General features: G+C 49.9%; 1 protein-coding gene across 4 annotated transcripts; it reads left to right on the top strand.

The window, feature by feature from the left end:
- The first annotated feature begins 16 nt into the window (after positions 1–16).
- On the top strand, positions 17–14,220 carry BMP4 (bone morphogenetic protein 4). 4 transcript variants are annotated; one of them, XM_053981447.1, is made up of 4 exons: positions 17–169; positions 7,892–8,082; positions 11,824–12,200; positions 13,160–14,220. In XM_053981447.1, exons 3-4 carry the CDS (start codon positions 11,831–11,833, stop codon positions 13,999–14,001), a joined length of 1,212 nt encoding a protein of 403 aa, XP_053837422.1. In that variant the 5' UTR covers positions 17–169; positions 7,892–8,082; positions 11,824–11,830; the 3' UTR covers positions 14,002–14,220. The 4 variants fall into 4 exon arrangements, with proteins under 4 accessions (XP_053837422.1, XP_053837421.1, XP_053837419.1 ...); XM_053981446.1 differs by having other exon boundaries at positions 7,888–8,082; XM_053981444.1 differs by lacking the exons at positions 17–169; positions 7,892–8,082 and adding an exon at positions 11,188–11,295.
- Positions 14,221–18,075: the final 3,855 nt, after the last annotated feature.

Genomic DNA, 18,075 nt, shown 5'->3' with positions numbered 1-18,075 from the left:
ATCATGTGCTGTCTTGCCAGGCTTGTTATGAGGGCAGGTGTCATTAGAAGGTGTTTCTGCCTCCTCCTTCTCCTCCTCAGAAGTCATTTGGGTCACAGCAGCAGAGCCATGGGACAAGCTTTGTCCAGGCTGGGGAGCAGAGTGCCCACCTCGAGTCTCTGCAGAACGGGTAAGCAGTTAACCCTTGCTGAGCTGCTGTTGCTTCCTCTGCTGTTATTACCTGTGTTTACCAGGTCAGACTGACACTGGCGTGCAGGGATGTGCCATGGCCACATCAGAGCACCCAGCCAGAGTCTCAGGAGGGTGGTTTGGCTGCCAGGACGTGCTGATGTCACTGCAGTGCCTGTTTTTGCCTGTCTTTGCTGGGTCAAAGTGACACTGATCCACCACGATGAGTTATGGTCACACCTTCACTTGGCTCTGTCACCACAGGCCTTGCTGTCCCATCAACAAAAAACTTCTGGTGGCACCCACTGGGAGAAGCTCTGGGAATTGGTGTGCTGGGAAAGGGTCTTGTACCAACTGCTTGCACAAGGGAGTTGTACTGTTCAAAGTTTCATGGAGTAAAGGAGAATAAAGTGATATTTGCAGTTTGGATGCCCACTAGGTGAGCCCCACAAAATCCTTTTGATGTTTTATTCATATTTGGTATCTTGACCTTTAACTGAGATCTCGTTTTAAGAAAAACTGCCAATATTCACCAAATTCTGGTGCAAAAATGCAACACCAAAATGTTGGACCTGCTCTTTCTCCTCCTCAAGGCTCAGAGATTGCAGTGAATAGAATTTGAAGCATTTTTTTCCAGTAACACTAAAAAAGAGTATGGGTATTAAATATGCATTTCTGTTGAGTGCCGAGAGCTGTCCTTTTCTTTCCAGCCATTTCACAGAACTGGAAGACACAAATCAATAGGTAAATGTTCAGTACTAGTAGTCTAATTATTATTTCTACTTTTCTCATGGTTATAATGATAGGAAACATTTTGTACTTGCTCCCTGGAAGAATTATTTCTTCTACCTAGTCCCTGTCTTCAATATTTGTAGCCCCCTGAACAGAATCTGCACTCTTTAGTAGCGTTAAAAAAAACCCAAACCACCCATTGTCTTGAAAGGAAAATGTGAACTTCTTCAACGAGGGCAAAAATACTTCTGTTGCTTAAACGTAGGTAATTAGACTGAGGACTTTCTCCAAAGTAAACCCTGACAATCTAACAATAATCTTTGGCTTTTGCACTGCATAGAGTTTCTCTTACATTGTTAAATGCATTCCATGTTTCAGTAAATGACACCAGGCTCACCAGCAGTGAGTGAGTGATTAGTTTATCATCCTCTTAGTGCAGCCATCTAGATCTTTAACTCTTTAAGCAGTGACATTTAAGTCTTGAGAACACCCAGGATCATGCCTGAGGCTTTAGGCATTTTCAATTCAAGCAAATCTTGGATATCTTGTGAAAATGAAGAGAAGAAAGTAGGTGCTTGCATTCTGATAACACTTTAAACAAGCCAGGTAAGGTAAATTGCAAATAAACACCTTTTTTTCACCTTTTAAAAAAATTCTTATTTTTATTTCTTTTATTTAGAGGATGCCAATTCCTCTCTCCTGGGACCACTTAGGTCATTAGGTGAGCAGCATAAAATTACAGGGAGAAAATCTTAACAGCGTACAAAGAGACTGAAAGGTGACAAATCTACATTTCCTAAGATCCAGGCATGTGAGGTAGTTTTTTGCTTTGTTTTTTTTTTTTTTTTTTTTTTTTTTGGCTGGATTTACAATTCATCTCTCATGGGGCAGTAGAATGAACAGTTTTACAGAAGATTTTATTATAACAAAAAAAAAAAATTATGAGCTGTAACATACTGTACCAATTCTCTTGTGCTGAAATCTTGCTCTAGCAGGGACATGTAAGTACACAAAGCTTGGTAGCAACAAAAGCCTTTGGAGAATGGAGGGCTTCTACTTTGGAAAAGAAAGGTGCAGGAGGATTTTCAGACAGAAGGGAAGGACTTTGACCTGTGAGCTGCTGTTCAGCATCATGGATCTTCATCTATCATCTGATCCTGCTCAGTAACGCGAGCCAGATCACTGTGTGTGCCCTCTGCCATGGGAGACATGGAGCTGCTCACCCCACAGACACAAAGAGCTTTGGGAGCTCTGTTGCTGGGAAGAGTTTGAAATGTATGAACAGAGCATTTACGTGCCTCAAGCAACAGAACAGAGCCCAGCCTTTAGTTAGTTTTTGTTTTAAAAATGCCTTTTGTACTCTCCAACCATTTTGGGTTTGAGAATTTTTTTTTTTTTTTCCAGACTGGACTTTGAGTTTTGCTGGTTTGGGTGAAAGGATTTTTTGCCCAGCAGGGCAAGGGTGATCCTGTGTGGAAAGGGAAGGGATGATGCTGGGTGAGGTAAATTCCCTGCACTCTGGAAAGGGTTGAGAGCAGATTGGAAGTTACTCTGAGACACTGGAGCTGTGCACCTCCTGCAAGCATAGGTAACTGCTTAGGTCTCCAAAGTTCTGGTGACTCTTGCTCAGCCTCCAGGTTGTAGCCATTCTCAACCCCATAGATTCATTCAGGAATCTGCTTCCAGTCCCTCTCCTTCATCAGAAAACACGATGGAAGTGATCCAGTTGTGCCATCCATGTCAAGGCACCTCCTGCAGTGGGCTCATCCTGGGCTCCTGGTGGCTTATCAGTTGGAGAACCTGGGAAAAAGGAATGGTGGCTGTTCTGGGAGCAGCCAGTGGTCCCAAGAGAGGGAAACAAATCACAAAACAGATTTGCAAGTCCAAGCTCTCCTCGTGGCACCACTCTGAGAGAGATTCTGTCAATCCCACCTTGCTATTTTGTGCTTTGGGTCTATGGTTTGTCTCCACAATTCCTGACTCAAGTCAATACTCATGGACTCTAAGTCCTCTTTGACCTTCTCATTTTATCCTCTGCTCTTCAAACATCTGCCTTAACCCACTTCATTTTCATCCTGCAATCCCTGAAGCCCCAGCACCACTGAGCATCCCCTCAGCCTGGGCTGGGGGGGATGGGCATCAGGATTCCTGCCCCACTTTGCACCTAGAGCTATGTAGGGAAACAGTGATGGGAGATAAAATGATTTGCTGAGGCCTCTGGAGACAGGACAGGTGACTTTTTGGCAGCCGTGGAGTAACCTCAGTGTTGGGTCTTTGTGAGGAACGTTTGTGAGCTGATGCCAGTTTTACAAATGACGTTTCACATTTGCTTTTTGCAATATTTCTTCGAACTGGGGTGTGGTGCTGCATACAATACAATTCTGAGGCTTGCTGCTCTATCAGGTATGTGTACAGAGGGTGGGAAAAGGCAGCAGAGTCAGCAGGACAGAGGTGGAACAAGCAGGAATGTAGGGTGAAACCAGGGGAACGAACAGGTCCTCAGGGAATCTGTTCTAACTTAGTTCTGCTTTCCCTGACTCAAAGAGTAACTCCAGTGTGCCCAGAGGGCTGGTACAGGGAGATACCAGCCTTATGCTAACTCCAGATCCTGCACAAGTAGAAACTGCTGGGCCAGACCTCCATCCTGAGACTTAGGCTCAAAAATCTACTTTTAAGCCTATTTCTCTTCATGTCTGGGTGATGCTGTGCTCCTGGAAGGTGCATCATTCTGGGTTGTCACTGTAGACCAGTGCAGGTCTGTCATAACACCTTGGTGCCTCTGGCTCCAGTCCTGTTTTCTAGAATTGCACTTGGCCTTGCCTTGGCCCTTTGCCCAGACTGAATTTGCCTTCTTGGTTTTCACTTCTTTCCCATATCGGTTTTCTCTCCTGTTCTGTCTTCCTGCTGATCCTCTGGGTCTGTAAACCCTCAGCCCAGGTGGGCCTCTGTGCAGGTGAGCACCCCCTCACTTCCAAGGCCCCTTCATAAGCAACAAAGAGATATGAGATTCCTCCAGACTCTTTCCTTTTTTGCCATTTCTCTTTTCCCCCTCTTCAAACTGACTTTTAGATATTCCTTTTCTAAAAGTCCCAAAGTCCCTCTTCTCTTTTTTTTTCTTTCTTTTTTGAGCCAGTTCCTCAGCTTTATCCCTCTGTAAGCTATTTGGTGGCTGATATTTTAGGAAATAGAAAGGCTGGTTTGCCTGTGGGATCGCACACGCACGGAACGCACGTACGACGCTGGTTTGCCCACATCGTTTGGATAAGGTATCAGAGAGGACAGACTGTCTTTGCATTGAAACCTGCAGGTCAAGAAATTGGCCTCCCTTCAGTTCACAGCCCTCGTGGCTGCCAGCCAGTAATGTAAAGCCCTGATGAGTATTTCTGGAAAACACTGGAAACCCACCTCTGACTACAATGTGTTTAATCTCTCATTTCCAGGCATAGTCGGTTTTGCTTCTTCCCTTCTTCCTCCTATTCTTCTCCTCCTTCTTCTTTTTCTTCTCATCCTTCTTCTCCTTCTTCTTCTTCCTCCTCTTCTTGTGCCATGGGTGACAGGTGAATCACCCGGTGTCTCTCCAGTGATGGACAGGGCAGCACCACTTTTGTTCCATGTGCTGTAAATCAGAGATCATACAGGGTCTCCATGTCCTGTTATTCCTCCGGTATTTTCCCAGGGTTTGGAGTCCCACTGAAAGGGTTTGAAAGACTTTTGTGTGTTGGGTTGGAATTTGAGGACCTATTCAGAAGAAATGTTGCTGTTTTTTTTTTTTTTTTTTTAATTTATCTCTGACAATGGTGCAAAATGCTCTTGTTCTTCCAGAAAGGAGGCTCTGACCTGCTTTTAATTCTAATTGCCTCCTTTCCCCATGTTTTTTAATTACTCTTCACTGTTTAATATACTCTTAACCACTTGGATAAAATAGATTCCTGATGATTCAGTCACTGCCACAGAAGCACAAAGCTGAACCTAGACCTTCTGAAGTCCAAATCAGGTCCTACATCACTAGGACAACCTTCCTTTAGGCATCCCAGTACTTGCAGCTCTGCACCTAATCTGTGGCCTTTGAAATTCCCAGGTTGCTAAAGGCATCCTTCGGGCTGCTGAGTCAGTGTCTGTACATGATGGAAGCAGGGAAGAGGAAAACAGATACTTGCTTATGCAGAAAAGAGCCAAAAATGAAATCAGGTTTCACTGCTGTTGACACAAGCTGTGCCCCCACTCAAGTATTTTTTGGTCGTGGCTGTTTGGGAGAGAAAGTGAGCTTTGTTTCTGCTTACAAGTGGTTCTTTTGCTGCCCCACAAAGAAGCAGAGCAGGTAAAACTACGCAAGAATGTCTCTAATTGAAAATAAACCCAGCTAACACCTCACTCCTTAGCTTGCTTGATCAATAATGGAACAGAGAGCCTTGCTGTGCTAGGCTGGAGTAGGTCCTGCTGAAAGGTTTGTCAGGAAGGACTGCAGCTGTGTCAGATTTAGGTTGCATTTCAGGAAAGGCTCTTCCACCAGAGGCTGCTGGCACTGCCCATGCTCCCCAGGGAATGGGCACGGCCCCGAGGGTGCCAGAGCTCCAGGAGTGTTTGGACAGTGCTCTCAGGCACAGGGTGGGATTGTTGGGGTGTCTGTGCAAGGCCAGGAGTTGGACCCAATGATCCTTGTGAGTCCCTTCCAGCTCAGGATATTCCATGACAGAATGAGCAGGAGCCTTTCTGTCAGAAACCATCTTTTCAGTGTCATGTGACTGTGGGAGCTCGTGCTCTGCTCACACACACCCTGTGTAAGTTTATTCAGTGAGCACTTTCTAAGAATGATGATTAATTGTGAGTATGAACCTTGTCACCAGGCAACTGGCACAAACGAGCCCCACCAGTTTGTTATTGCTGGAGATGGAGGCCACAGGGCATAGCCATGTTTCCCAAGAGGGAATCCTGGGCAGGATCCTCCCTCTCTGCTGTCAGGTGAGGATGTTCACATGAATGAACTCAAAATTCATCCATGTGCTGACATTTCCCAGAACTTGCTATAGCACCTGCCAGTAAAGTCCTTTGCTGTTGCTAAAAATCCAGTAGAGCTCATGTGAATTATTTCTGCAGCAGTTGTCCTGCTCTGCTTATTTACACCTTGTAGTAGTGATTGAGGTCATTAAAGCTTCTGCTGGCAGCAGATCTCAAGCTGCAATTAAAGGACAAAGACAAATGTCGGCACCCAGGAGGTGCGACGTGGTTGTGTGGAATTGCAGATTTTGGCAGCAAGGGAGAGTGAAATATCAGTAACAGCAGAACTCAGACAAAGCCACATCTCAGGGCTAGAGACACGTGGAGTGGTTTGTAAGGTCAGGGAGCTGCCAGCCCTGTGCCATTCTCCAAAAGCTTTCATCAGATCCAAAAGGAATCTGCTTTTCTCCGGTAGCCATGTGGTTGGACAGTGCTTGTTAGGAGACTGATGGTCTTTGTTAGTACCAGCCACAACTGCAGAGCAGGAGGAATGAACTCTTCATCTTCTGGAGGTCCTCTTTGCTTCTCAGGGATGAGGTGAGGGCTTTGATGGAGTGGGGAGCAACAAAGTGCAGAAGCAAATGTGGGCTAAAGGCAGCGATTCTTTCCAAAAGCTGGATGAGATCAGTGCATGTTCTTCTTGTAACATCCCTCGAGGAAACCCATTGATGTGGAGATGATTTTACAACAGATGTGTTTCTAACACAGCTCAGGGGAATTTTAACAACAGGCCATTAAAATGGCTCTCCCTTTATTTTATGAGTCGTGTTGTTGAAGCACTTCCCTAATCATGGAATCATAGAAATGTTAAGGTTGGAAAAAACCTCCAAGGTCGTTGGGTCCAACCTTTGGCCATTCACCACCTTCCCAAGCAGACCAGAGCACTGAGCTGTTTTTTGAACACCTCCAGGGATGTTGATTTCATTCCCTCCCTGGGCGGCCCATTCTGTGAAGAAATTCTTCCTGCTGTCCAGCCTGAAAGACCCAGACCTCTGAGTTTTGAGGCCCAGCATCTCTAAATGAACAATATTTAGCAGCAGAGACCTCACACTCTCACAGCAGAAGGCAGAGAGTATGAACAGCAAGGGGTAACTTTTCTAGCCTTGCTCACTCTTGGGCATCTGAAAAGTGACAAAGGGAATGAGTCAAGTAACAGCAACTTAAGATTCACCCTGCGTGGGACAGCCAACCTTTTAATAGCATTTTCAAAACAATAAAAATCATCCTTCAAGACTTAAAAATAGAAAAGAGCAGACAATCCTACTGTTTCGACTGCCTTGTGTCTGATTACCAAAGACTGCCTTTTTAGAACTGCATTATTTCAACGTTCCCACACAATGTTTTTGTAGGGATTTGTAAAAAAAAAAAAAAAAAAAAAAAAAAACAACAAAAAACCCCTGTTTGAAATAAAAGAGCAGTGCTGAACCTGATTCTCCTCTTAGCTCAGGAGTGGTTCTAGACGTGGTCCTGACACCTCAGCAGAGACACTTTAATGTAAAGAAGAAATAAATTCCAAGTTGGGCCAAGTTCTGTGTTATAGGAGAAGTATGAATTTATTTATTCAGGAGGAGACAGAATATTCTGGTAGAACAGGCCAGCTCTGAAGCACTCAGAGAAATCATGAAAATCTCAGAGTGGTTGTAAAAAATGTTCCTTTTGCCATTCAAGCAGCTGCACTTGTTTTTACCGGTCGGCTCTTTAGTGAAGAGCTACTTTTGAAAACGTAATCCCTTGGAGTTGTTTGCTCAGTTCCCTTTGTTTTAATTGACAAGCTTAGGCAGTTGAAAGGAAAGGGTAGGAGGGAATTGATTTTAGCACACTTATGGGCATCTCCTCCTGTAACTCATGTCATTAAAATGTCTCTTACATAGACATTTATTTATTTATTTATTTATGGTTTTAGGCTTCTTTCTGCTCAAGCAAAAATCTGGTGAGGCAAGTTATTTTTGTTGTTGTTGTTGTTGTTTTTCTTTCTTTTTTGTTTTTCCCAAGGCAGGTTGTTTGCAGACTTTAGAGCCCAAAAAGGTGCAGCTGCTCTAAAAATAACACAGGATCCAAGAACTGGTTTGGGAAGGTCTGAGTCCAGAGGCATCTCCTGAAATGCTGCCATTAGAGGAGAAGTTTCCCTTGTAAACAGAGCTGGCCTAATTTCTAGAGGTGCTGAACATCGACCTGCAGTGCTTGCTGGTAGGTCCTGAGCACACAAAACCTGGAAATGGGTCAGATGTGAGTGGCTGGGATTTTATCACAAGCATGTCTGGGCAAACCCACAATTATCGGGTTGAAACAAAACTGAGCAAATAATTGCCCCTCAGCTCCTGACCCCTGTGAGCAGAGCTGGGCTCTGGGGCTCCAGGACACCTGCCAGCTCCTGGGCTTCTCGCTGCCACCAGCAGTCTGCTGTCACAGCCAAGGTCTGCACGTGATGGATCACCCCTTGGTCTGGCCAGCCTTTGCAGGGTGATGTCCCCAACGCCCCAAAGCTTTGCTTCCAGAAGAGACCAATGGTTTTGCCACCCAGGTGCAGAGATTCCCAGAAGGTTTTTCACAGAAGACAGAGAGGAAAAAACCTGGCAGCAGATCCCTTAGTCAGACTGGGACTGGGTCACAGGCAAGACCACCATCGATTCCCCCATCACCCATGTGAGGTGTGATTAGGGGAGCTGAGCCTTGCGTTGAGTGCAGACACAATATTCTCTGCTTTTGATGTGCTGGATCTTTAATGTTGCATCTACCGCTGAATTAAGCAGTGTTTGCTTTTCAAACCTTCCACATTTGTATTTTTAGCTCCGTTTTGGCATCACTTTTTTGGTTGGAATATATAACACACTGGGTTGTTTAGTGTGCCTGGACCGAGTTCAGCCGATGTGTAACTCCACGGGCTGGAGCAGAAGCTCTGTTCAAGGTGAATTACGCTCTATGGGGCCAAGGAAATACAGCTTCTGTAGAAAGGCAGCCCAGCTCCTTCAGTAAATGCTACACTATTTCCATCCATGGTTATTCCTTTGTGGTTTGGGTTATGTATTTACATTTTACGGAATAAATACTACAGCTTTCCCCATGACTAACACTTAGTAACCAGGGAGCTACTCAAATACGCTCTTGCCTCCTACGAGACCCCAAACCACACTGCTCTGCCCTGGCTCTCTGGCCCCAGCTGGCCACCTCCTCGCACAGGGGCACGGTTAACCAGCATTACATAAGCAATTTTTGGGATCTCAGCTTAACGGGATGGCTGAGGAGAGCAGGCACTGGACACCGTGCGACCGAATTCCACCAGGACAAACATTTCCAGCGCGGCCATTCTCTGATCCTTACAAAACCCGAGTGAGGTCTTCAGACAAAGAGAGGAACATATCCCACAAAGAGGGAGCTGGTTGCTTTTCCCAGTCCAGAGGTCTGTTTTAGGAACAGCACTATACAGGCCCTCATGTAAACTTTGTTTATAGACTGGAGTATTTTCAATGAAAATGTTATTTAACTTAAAAAAAGTTGCACAGCAGCTACTCCCAAAATTGTTTTTCCTTGTTAAGAATAACACACAGTGTGATACATTTGAAATGGTGATAGCAATATTTCACAAATTTTGATGGATTCATAGTCCAAATACCTTGCTAACAGATGTTTCTTTTAAACCCGGAGTGGTATAGGAATAACTCAGAGATATTACAGTGTCAGCACTGCCTTTTATCTGTGCGTGTCCTTTCGGTGACATCCCTGGGCTTTTCTAATGCATGGGTCAGGTCTGAGCTTAAAAAAAAAAAAAGTGAAATATGAAAAGAAGGCGTCTGTGATGGTGTGTGAGCTCTGGGGCAGCGCTGGGAGGACACCAAGGCACTGGTGTGGGTTTGCTGCACTCAGGCACAGCAGCCCCGTGGTTTGTGGCCACAGTCATCGTTTCTGAGCTGGTTTTTGGTTGTGGTTAATTGATGAGCTTAGGAGTTCCCATGGCCACTCCATGACCACATCTTTTGGTCTCATAAATTAACTGTGTTCTCACTGTGGGTGACAGTTTGCCCAACACAAAGGGATACTTCAGCAGGGCAAAGGGACAGAATTTAATGCCCTGGTGGAGCTGGCTTAATTTACCATGGGGTTGCTCAGTCTACTTCATGTCTCCAAAGGATGGTGCATCTGTCACACTTCCTTCAGAGGGTTTTCCCCCAGAGTTGCCTTCTCCACACTGTGTTCATACATCACCCCCAGTAGGTCAGAGAATCACAGAACAGCCTGAGCTGGAAGGGATCCAAAAGGATCACCAAGTCCAAATCCTGGCCCTGCACAGGACAGCCCCAAGAATCCCACCCTGTGCCTGAATGTGTTGTGTCCAGTTAATGTGTGCTAATGGTAAACCAGTGTGTCCCATACCCCCTCTTGGGAGCAGCCTCAAGCCTTGGGAAGTCTGGTTCTTATTCTCAGCCCAAAGCTGGTCCAGAGCAATTCTGGGTTTGAACTGTGGGGCAGGGAGCATCCTTCCTCCCGGAGACCCCTGTCCGTATCTCTCTGGGGCCGCCAGCTGTGGCCGTCCACAGCCCGTGCGGGCCCGGGAAGGCGCCTGCTGCACACCTCGGTGGGGGTCCGGGAACCCGGCCTGGAGGGGAGAGGGCTATTCAGGCAGCCAGGGAGAAGGATGAGAAAATCTGGAGCATGAGAGGGAATCCAGGGCAGGCACTGAGGATAACCCCCGGTGCTGGCAACGAGCTCCCAACCGCCGGGACGGGACCCTCGGGGCTGGCGGGTGGTGGGAGCACAGGAGAAACCCGCGCTCTGCCGCCGTGCCTCTCCCCGCGCAGCTGCTTCTGGCTCCCAAGCTCTCCCTCCCTCCTCGTCGGGGAACAGCCGACCAGAGTTTCCCGAGTTTCTCGTCCCGAATCTCCCTTCCCAGCCCGGTCCCTCGGGAAGCACCGCGGATCCCGCTCCCCGCGGTGCCCCGACCTCCCCGGGGACCCCGCCCCGGCCGTGCGGGGACAGGGCGGGGCGGGAGGGTCCCCCGGGGATGCACCTGAGCGGCGCGGGGGATCCCGGGGGCACCGCTCCGACCCCGTCCCGCGCCCCGAGGGTCCGAGCGCGGCCGCTCCGCCGGGGGTCCCCGCGCTCCCCCCGCTCCCCGGGCGCTGGCGCGGGCGGCGGAGCGGGCAGGGCCGTCCCCCGCGGGGCCGGGCCGGGCCGGGGGCGGGCCGGGGGCGGCGGGCCGGGCCGGGCCGGGCCGGGCTGGCGGCGAGCGCGGCTCCACGTGACTGCGGGGCCGGCAGAAAACCGGGGCCGGCGGCGGCGGCGGCCGCACTGCGCCGGGCGGCGATCGCGGGAGGCGCTCGGCAGCCGCTGCCCCGGGGCTTTCGGCGCGCTGGGTCCGGGCTGGCTCTCCAGAATCATGGACTGTGCTGATATGCCTTGCTTGCTGTCAGTGAGTACAGCCCTCTTCTTCCTCCGCCTCGCTCCTCGCTTTTTGTTTTCATCGCAGGGCTTTTTTTTTTAAATTTTTTTTTTAAATTTATTTTTTTAAGACAAACTTTTTGTTGTTCTTATACCGGCGTCCCCTCCCGGGCTCCGGCGGCGGGATTCGAACCGGAGGCTGCAGAGCGCGCCGAGCCGCGCGCCCCTTCCTTCCCCGCCGGGCGCCGCCGCCGCTGCTCCCGCTCCCGTCCCGTCCCGTCCCGGCGGGGCAGCGGGGCCGGGATGCGCCGGGAACCCGCCTGCCCGAGGGGGCTGCGGGGCTGCGGACAGCCCGGGCACGGCGGCCGGTCCCTGCCGGCCGGGGCGCGCCGGCTGCCGCTGGAATGGGGGCTGCTCCCCGTGTCCTTTTGCCATTTATTATTACTATTATTACTACTATTATTATTATTTTTAAGTTTATTCGGAAGAGGAGGGGGGTTTCGCTTCTCATCCTGACTTTCCTTCTTGTTTGTTGTCGTATTTTTTACACCCCAGAGACACCATGATTCCTGGTAACCGAATGCTGATGGTCATCCTACTATGCCAAGTCCTTCTAGGAGGTACTAACCATGCTAGCCTAATCCCTGAGACCGGCAGGAAGAAAGTGGCAGAGCTTCAGGGACAAGCCGGATCCGGACGCCGCTCTGCCCAAAGCCATGAACTCTTGCGGGGTTTCGAAACAACTCTGCTGCAGATGTTTGGGCTCCGAAGGCGGCCTCAGCCCAGCAAGTCAGCCGTCATTCCTAGTTACATGCTGGATCTCTATCGACTCCAGTCCGGAGAAGAGGAGGAAAGCCTCCAGGAAATTAGCCTGCAGTACCCTGAGCGATCGACCAGCCGGGCAAACACCGTGAGGAGCTTCCACCATGAAGGTCAGTGATGGGAGGCGGTAAATTCCCAGCCCCGGTAGCGATCGGGATTTCCTTGCGTTTGGAAGCTCACAAATGCCTTTAGAAGCAGGACGTGCCCGGCCCTAAATTTATGGGAGGAAAACCACCCCCCCCAGCCTGCCGTGTGTGGGTGACAGGCGTGCTGCTCGCTATTTTTTCCTGCATCCTGTGCTTAACCCGAGCTTGACCATATTTTGAAGTGCTTTTGCTTCTGTTGACAACAGTGAGTTTCCTTCGGTGCCTCTGCCTCGGGGTCACTGCCTGGGCTCGCGTGGATTTAATGGCTCTGGATCGGATGCGGGAGTAAAGCGAGGGCGGGATCTCGCCCCTGGAGTGTTTCTTTTGAACTATCAAAGCAATTGCTGACTGCTTTTACTCTTAAGAAAAAAAAAAAAAGAAAAAAGAAAAAAAAATCCCCCCAAACCCCGACTCGAATTTAATACTTACAGCTGTGTGTTTATAAGGTTTATTCAATAGACCCTTGTAATCTGATCCAAATGTTTCCTAGCGGATGTTTCTTTTCCAAAGTAAATCTGAATTATTAATCCAGCCGCATCATTACTGCGTTGGAATTTGCTTCTCTTTCTCCCCCTGCCCCCCGTAACAAGGCACCTCTGTGCTCCGTGGCGCCGCATCTCGCCGGGGAGATGATTTTGGAGAGACTGGGGGAGGAAAAGCTAAAGGGAAAAAGTCTCCCTGAACGGGGAGGCGAGATGGGAAGGGGTGGAGTGCTCGAGGCGCGGGTGAGCCAGCGGTGCCGGGGCAGGAGCCGCTCCCGGCGCGGCCGGGAGGGATGCGTGGGGGAGCGGAGAGGAGCCGGTGGCTGCCGGGCAGGTGAAGCGTGGGTGTGAGCTGTGGCTGTGCCGGGGCCGTGTGCCCCGAGGCTGGCGTGCTCTTGTTTGCTTGTCTTACCTCTTCCCCCCATCCCGGCTCTCCTCCAGAGCACCTGGAGACCGTCCCGGGTCCCAGCGAGGCGCCCCGGATCCGCTTCGTCTTCAACCTCAGCAGCGTGCCGGAAAACGAGGTGATCTCCTCGGCGGAGCTGCGGCTGTACCGGGAGCAGGTGGAGGAGCCGAGCGCGGCGTGGGAGAGGGGCTTCCACCGGATAAACATTTACGAAGTGATGAAGCCGCTGTCGGAGCGCGCCCAGGCCATTACGCGCCTGCTGGACACGCGGCTGGTGCACCACAACGTGACGCGCTGGGAGACCTTTGATGTGAGCCCGGCCGTGATCCGGTGGACCAAGGACAAGCAGCCGAACCACGGGCTGGTGATCGAGGTCACCCACCTCCACCACGCACAGACTCATCAGGGCAAACACGTCAGGATTAGCCGATCTTTACCTCAAGGGCGTGGGGACTGGGCGCAGCTCAGGCCGCTCCTGGTCACTTTTGGGCACGACGGGCGAGGCCACGCGCTGACCCGCAGAGCCCGCCGGAGCCCCAAGCACCAGCGTTCCCGCAAGAACAAAAAAAACTGCCGCCGCCATGCCCTCTATGTGGATTTCAGCGACGTGGGCTGGAACGACTGGATCGTGGCGCCCCCGGGGTACCAGGCGTTTTACTGCCACGGGGACTGCCCCTTCCCTCTGGCCGACCACCTCAACTCCACGAACCACGCCATCGTGCAGACGCTGGTGAACTCCGTGAACTCCAGCATTCCCAAGGCCTGCTGCGTGCCCACGGAGCTCAGCGCCATCTCCATGCTCTACCTGGATGAGTATGACAAGGTGGTCCTGAAAAACTACCAGGAGATGGTGGTGGAGGGGTGCGGGTGCCGCTGACCCCCTTCCCCGCCGCCCTCTCCTCCCCTTCTCTCTCCCTCCCGTCCCACCCCAGAACTGCTTGCTATAGCTGGACTCTTCTCTAAACTAAACGTTCACCTTGACCTTATTTATGACTTTATGTGCAAATGTTTTTGACAATAATGATCATATATTTTGACAAAATATATTTATAACTACATATTAAAAGAAAAAAATAAAATGAGTCATTATTTTAAAGGTAAATGCATTTTGTGTCTCGCCTCTCAGGGTGCTGCTGAGGCTGTGCTGGCTGGGAGTGCAGCTGGGAGTTTATTTTGTCTCCTTATCTTTTTACCCCCCTCCCTCCTTCTCCACTCCTTTCCCCCCCACCCTCTTTTCACTTAAAGGCTTTGCACATTTTAGTCTTTCTATTTCTCGCCGAGGTACCGCGGATCTCCTGGTGCTGGGGCTGTGCCACGTGGGAGATGAGGGTCCCTGGAGATTTAAGAGCCGCTGGGAATAGAGCCGACCTTGCTAACCTGGCCCAAGCCTTTCCAAAGCAACCCACCAAAAATGCATTTGAAAAGAAGGTGAAGATTTACCTGAGGGCTTTATGCTAAACCCGCTGGGTTTTATACCCTTCCTCTGACTTCAGGATTCCCCAGGTTTTAAAACTATTAACATTTTCCCCCCCTCCTCCCCTCCCCACTGGAGATTGGGAAGCTTCAAAGGTTTCCACAGGTCCTTTGAAGATCAAATCACTCCATTACAATGCCAAAAAAAAGAAAAAAAAAATATCTGGAGCAGTTAAATATGTGTTAGCTAATAGCTACCTGTGCTGTGTCCTTTCTAAATTGCTTCCGAGCAGGAAGGTGATTGGAGGCGAGCAGGTACAGTTGGAGGTATCCAGAGCCTTGAAAACCCTGCCTCAAATGCATTGGAGGGGCTGTGATTGCCTTGGAAAATAGGGGGCTGTGCCTGGGATGGGTGGTGTGGGACCATCGTGGGAGTGGGGAAGGGACAGCAGGGTAAAGGGTGTGTGATGCTTTCTTTTCCTTTTTAAAAATTTTTTTCTTTCTTCTTTTCCTTTAATGATTGAAGCTTTCCAACCCTCCGAAAGGGGCAGCTTAGTTGAAACCAATAAAAACCGGAGCGGAAAGCTTGCCAAAAGCTTTGGCTCCCTGAAGAGTGCAGGTGGAGAGAGGAGATGGGAGCTGCAGGGGGGGGAGGAGAGCGTGGTTCTCTTGGAAAGAAAAATCCCCAGCCCTCGACCTCCTCCGTGCCACTGAGGTGTTCCCACCCCTCCATCCCAGCGGTGTTCAGGCCACAGGGTCCCATCTGCTGCCCGAGAGCCCTCGGGTGTCTCCGGGTGCTGGGGGGCCCTCCCAGGCTCCCAGCACCCCATGGAGGAGCGATGGGTGTTGGGTCTCCGGGGCCCCCTCGGCCCCGAGCTGACACTCTCATTCCTGCCTTTAGAAGGGAAATGTGTGGCCTGGGGCATCGGCGACCTGCTGCCTCCCCTTTGATGCCTGCATATCAGACATAGCCATGCCAAAGAAAGAATTTCATTTTGAAGTGGCATCAGCTAAAGGCGAGCGCCTTTCAGCTGCCTGACAGGGCAATTACACACATCTCCCTCGATAACCCCGGCTGCTGCGGGGTCGGGTGGGAAAAGGGGTCTCCGGGCCCCCAGGCAGCCCTGGATGTGGGGCAGCCACTGTGGGAGGGTACATTGTGGGGGGAAAAAAAAATTAAAGGCAATCACTGTGACTGTACAAAAAGAAAGAGGCTTCTCCCAGGTTCGCTCCCGTGGTGGTCGGTGCGTCCCGGAGGCTGTCAGGGTGTTGTGGAGCTGGGCAGCATCTGCACAAATGCCTCTTGGATTTAGGTCATTCTTGCTGGAGGAGCCTCCAACTGCTTTGCTGCGTTCCTGCTGCTTTATGGAGCTGTTTATTTTGGTGCTTCTTTTTGCATTGTGTTTCAATGATGAAATCAAAGCTTTGACCCTGTGGAGGCACAGGCACTTGCTTTTCTGTAGGTGCTCTTGTCCTGAGGCCTTTGGGAGATTTTCCTTTGCCTGGGCTGCTGAGATCCTACATGGGGTGTTCTGCTCAGAAAGTGTAGGAAAAAAGTCAACTGTTTAAAAAAAATACATTTTAATTATGTAAAATTTATAGGAATCTAAACTGTGTGGCTATAAACCTGCTGACAGTAAATGTGATCTCGGGGACAAAATACTCATGGATGCATTAAGGAATTTATTCATCACTGCTGAACTTGTGCATTTTACACAGAACACAGGGGCTGAGGGTTCCCCTCCTCGTGTGTGTCCTTGTCCCACATGGGTGGCAAACTGCTGCACAACCTTGTGTGATTGGAGAGGCACTTAGCAAAATGCTCAAACTGCTAAGTCATTTAAAAATAGGAAAACACACCAAAACTGAAGTGAAGCCAGAATTAGTCCCTTTCTAGTTTCCATCTGATAGCCAGTGGTGTTTTTTTCCCCACCACTTCAATTTGTGCTGTTTCAATGCTGTTGACCTGAGCTCTCCTCACCATCCTGGCAAGGAGGAACAGGGTTGCTTTTGGGAAGCTGGAAGTGAAGCATCAGTGTGGAGGGATCCTGGAATTCCTCACAGTGTTTCTGGCCATTGTTTTGTGCATTTCTTGCAGCAGTTACGGGGTTTAATCCTGTGCTGGAATTAAGGTGGTCACTGATCCTCTCTGTTTGACAAATGCTCTGTGCCATAGAGGTGCTGGTTTGGTTTGAACAGGGCAGACCTGGAGTGAGGCTTAGTCTCAGGCAACCAGTGCTTATCTTTGCTTAAAAATATGAGAAATGTATCTTGCCATCATCCCTCTGACCGTGGAACTTACTCTTTGCAAATGTGACTTACTTCAGAGCGAGAGCTGTGTTTGTGTTGGCCCGTTCAGGGATCCCTGGGAGGTCTGAGATAAGGCATATCAGTTTAATCCCCCCTTGTTCAGTCCAAGCTGTGAACGAAAGGGGAGCAGGTTGAAGGTGGGTGTGCAGCCACTTCCCACCATCTGGTGTCCTTCTGGCAGCTGTGCCCGTGGACCAGCATTCCCAGAAGTGTGAGCTGGATGGGAGGTGATCTGCAGCTCACCACGATGAGACTTCTCTGGGCCTTTCCCAGGAAGGCTGTGGCTCTGGATACCTAAAAAGTACTCTCTGCGTGGCTTATGGATATAAGAAATGAGAAGATCTCAGTGGGGTTTGCCAGCTTCCCGTGCTCCAGTGGTTACTGTGGTGGTGGTGAGAGCCACTGGATGCTCTGGAATGATGTTTTTGCTGAGCACAGGTGAGAGGGTGGGGTCAGGTGTGCTGGAAAACGGGGTCTCAGGCTCTGCCATGTGTCAGGAGCTCCCCCCAGAGACCTGTGGTTACACTGATCCCATCTCCAGCCCTTTCCCTGTTGGCTTTAGGATCCTAAGAGTCTTCAGGCAGGACTTTATTCTCCCAGCTGTAAATCCAGCCCCAGTCCAAGTTTACAGCATCACACTGAGCAAAGCTGAGATGGCGTGGCTGAGGAGGCTGCACAGACAGCCAGGCTTTGCTTGTAGCCACAGGGGCAGAGGCTTTGCAAATTATTTTCTAAAAATGCAGATGGGTTTGGAAGAGAAGCACCGAGGTTTGCACGTTGCTATTCTGGGAGGAGCGCAGAGGCTTTGCTGCAGAGCCAGCAAAGGAAGACTGGGCCCTTCCCTGCTGCAGTGCTTGGACACCTCTGGAAAACTTCTCACCCATCACAAAATGATGAGCACAGTCAGGCTGGGATGGCTTGGAAATCTTGGCATCAACAGAGGCTTTGTTCTCTTTATCCTGGGGTTTCATGGCATGAAAGCAGGTCTGAAGATCCTCTGCTGTGGAGTCTGTATCTGAAATCACAGGACTAATACAGGTAAGAGGAGATATCACTGACCCCCTGTAGATAAAGGGTTTGAGCACACAGAGATGAAGAGACTTGGGCAGTCATGTGTGAAGAGCAGGCAGAGCCAGAAGAGGTATCTGACACCTCAGTCCCTGTCCTGTGGTATGGCACAAAACTCTTCTCTGGTCTAGAGTCTGGCCTCCTGCAGATCCATCACTTC

The sequence above is a fragment of the Vidua macroura genome, chromosome 6, assembly GCF_024509145.1.
Source record: "Vidua macroura isolate BioBank_ID:100142 chromosome 6, ASM2450914v1, whole genome shotgun sequence".
Lineage (NCBI taxonomy): Eukaryota > Metazoa > Chordata > Aves > Passeriformes > Viduidae > Vidua > Vidua macroura.
Note: the sequence above shows the minus strand (reverse complement) of the source record. Positions and strands in the feature narration are given on the sequence as shown.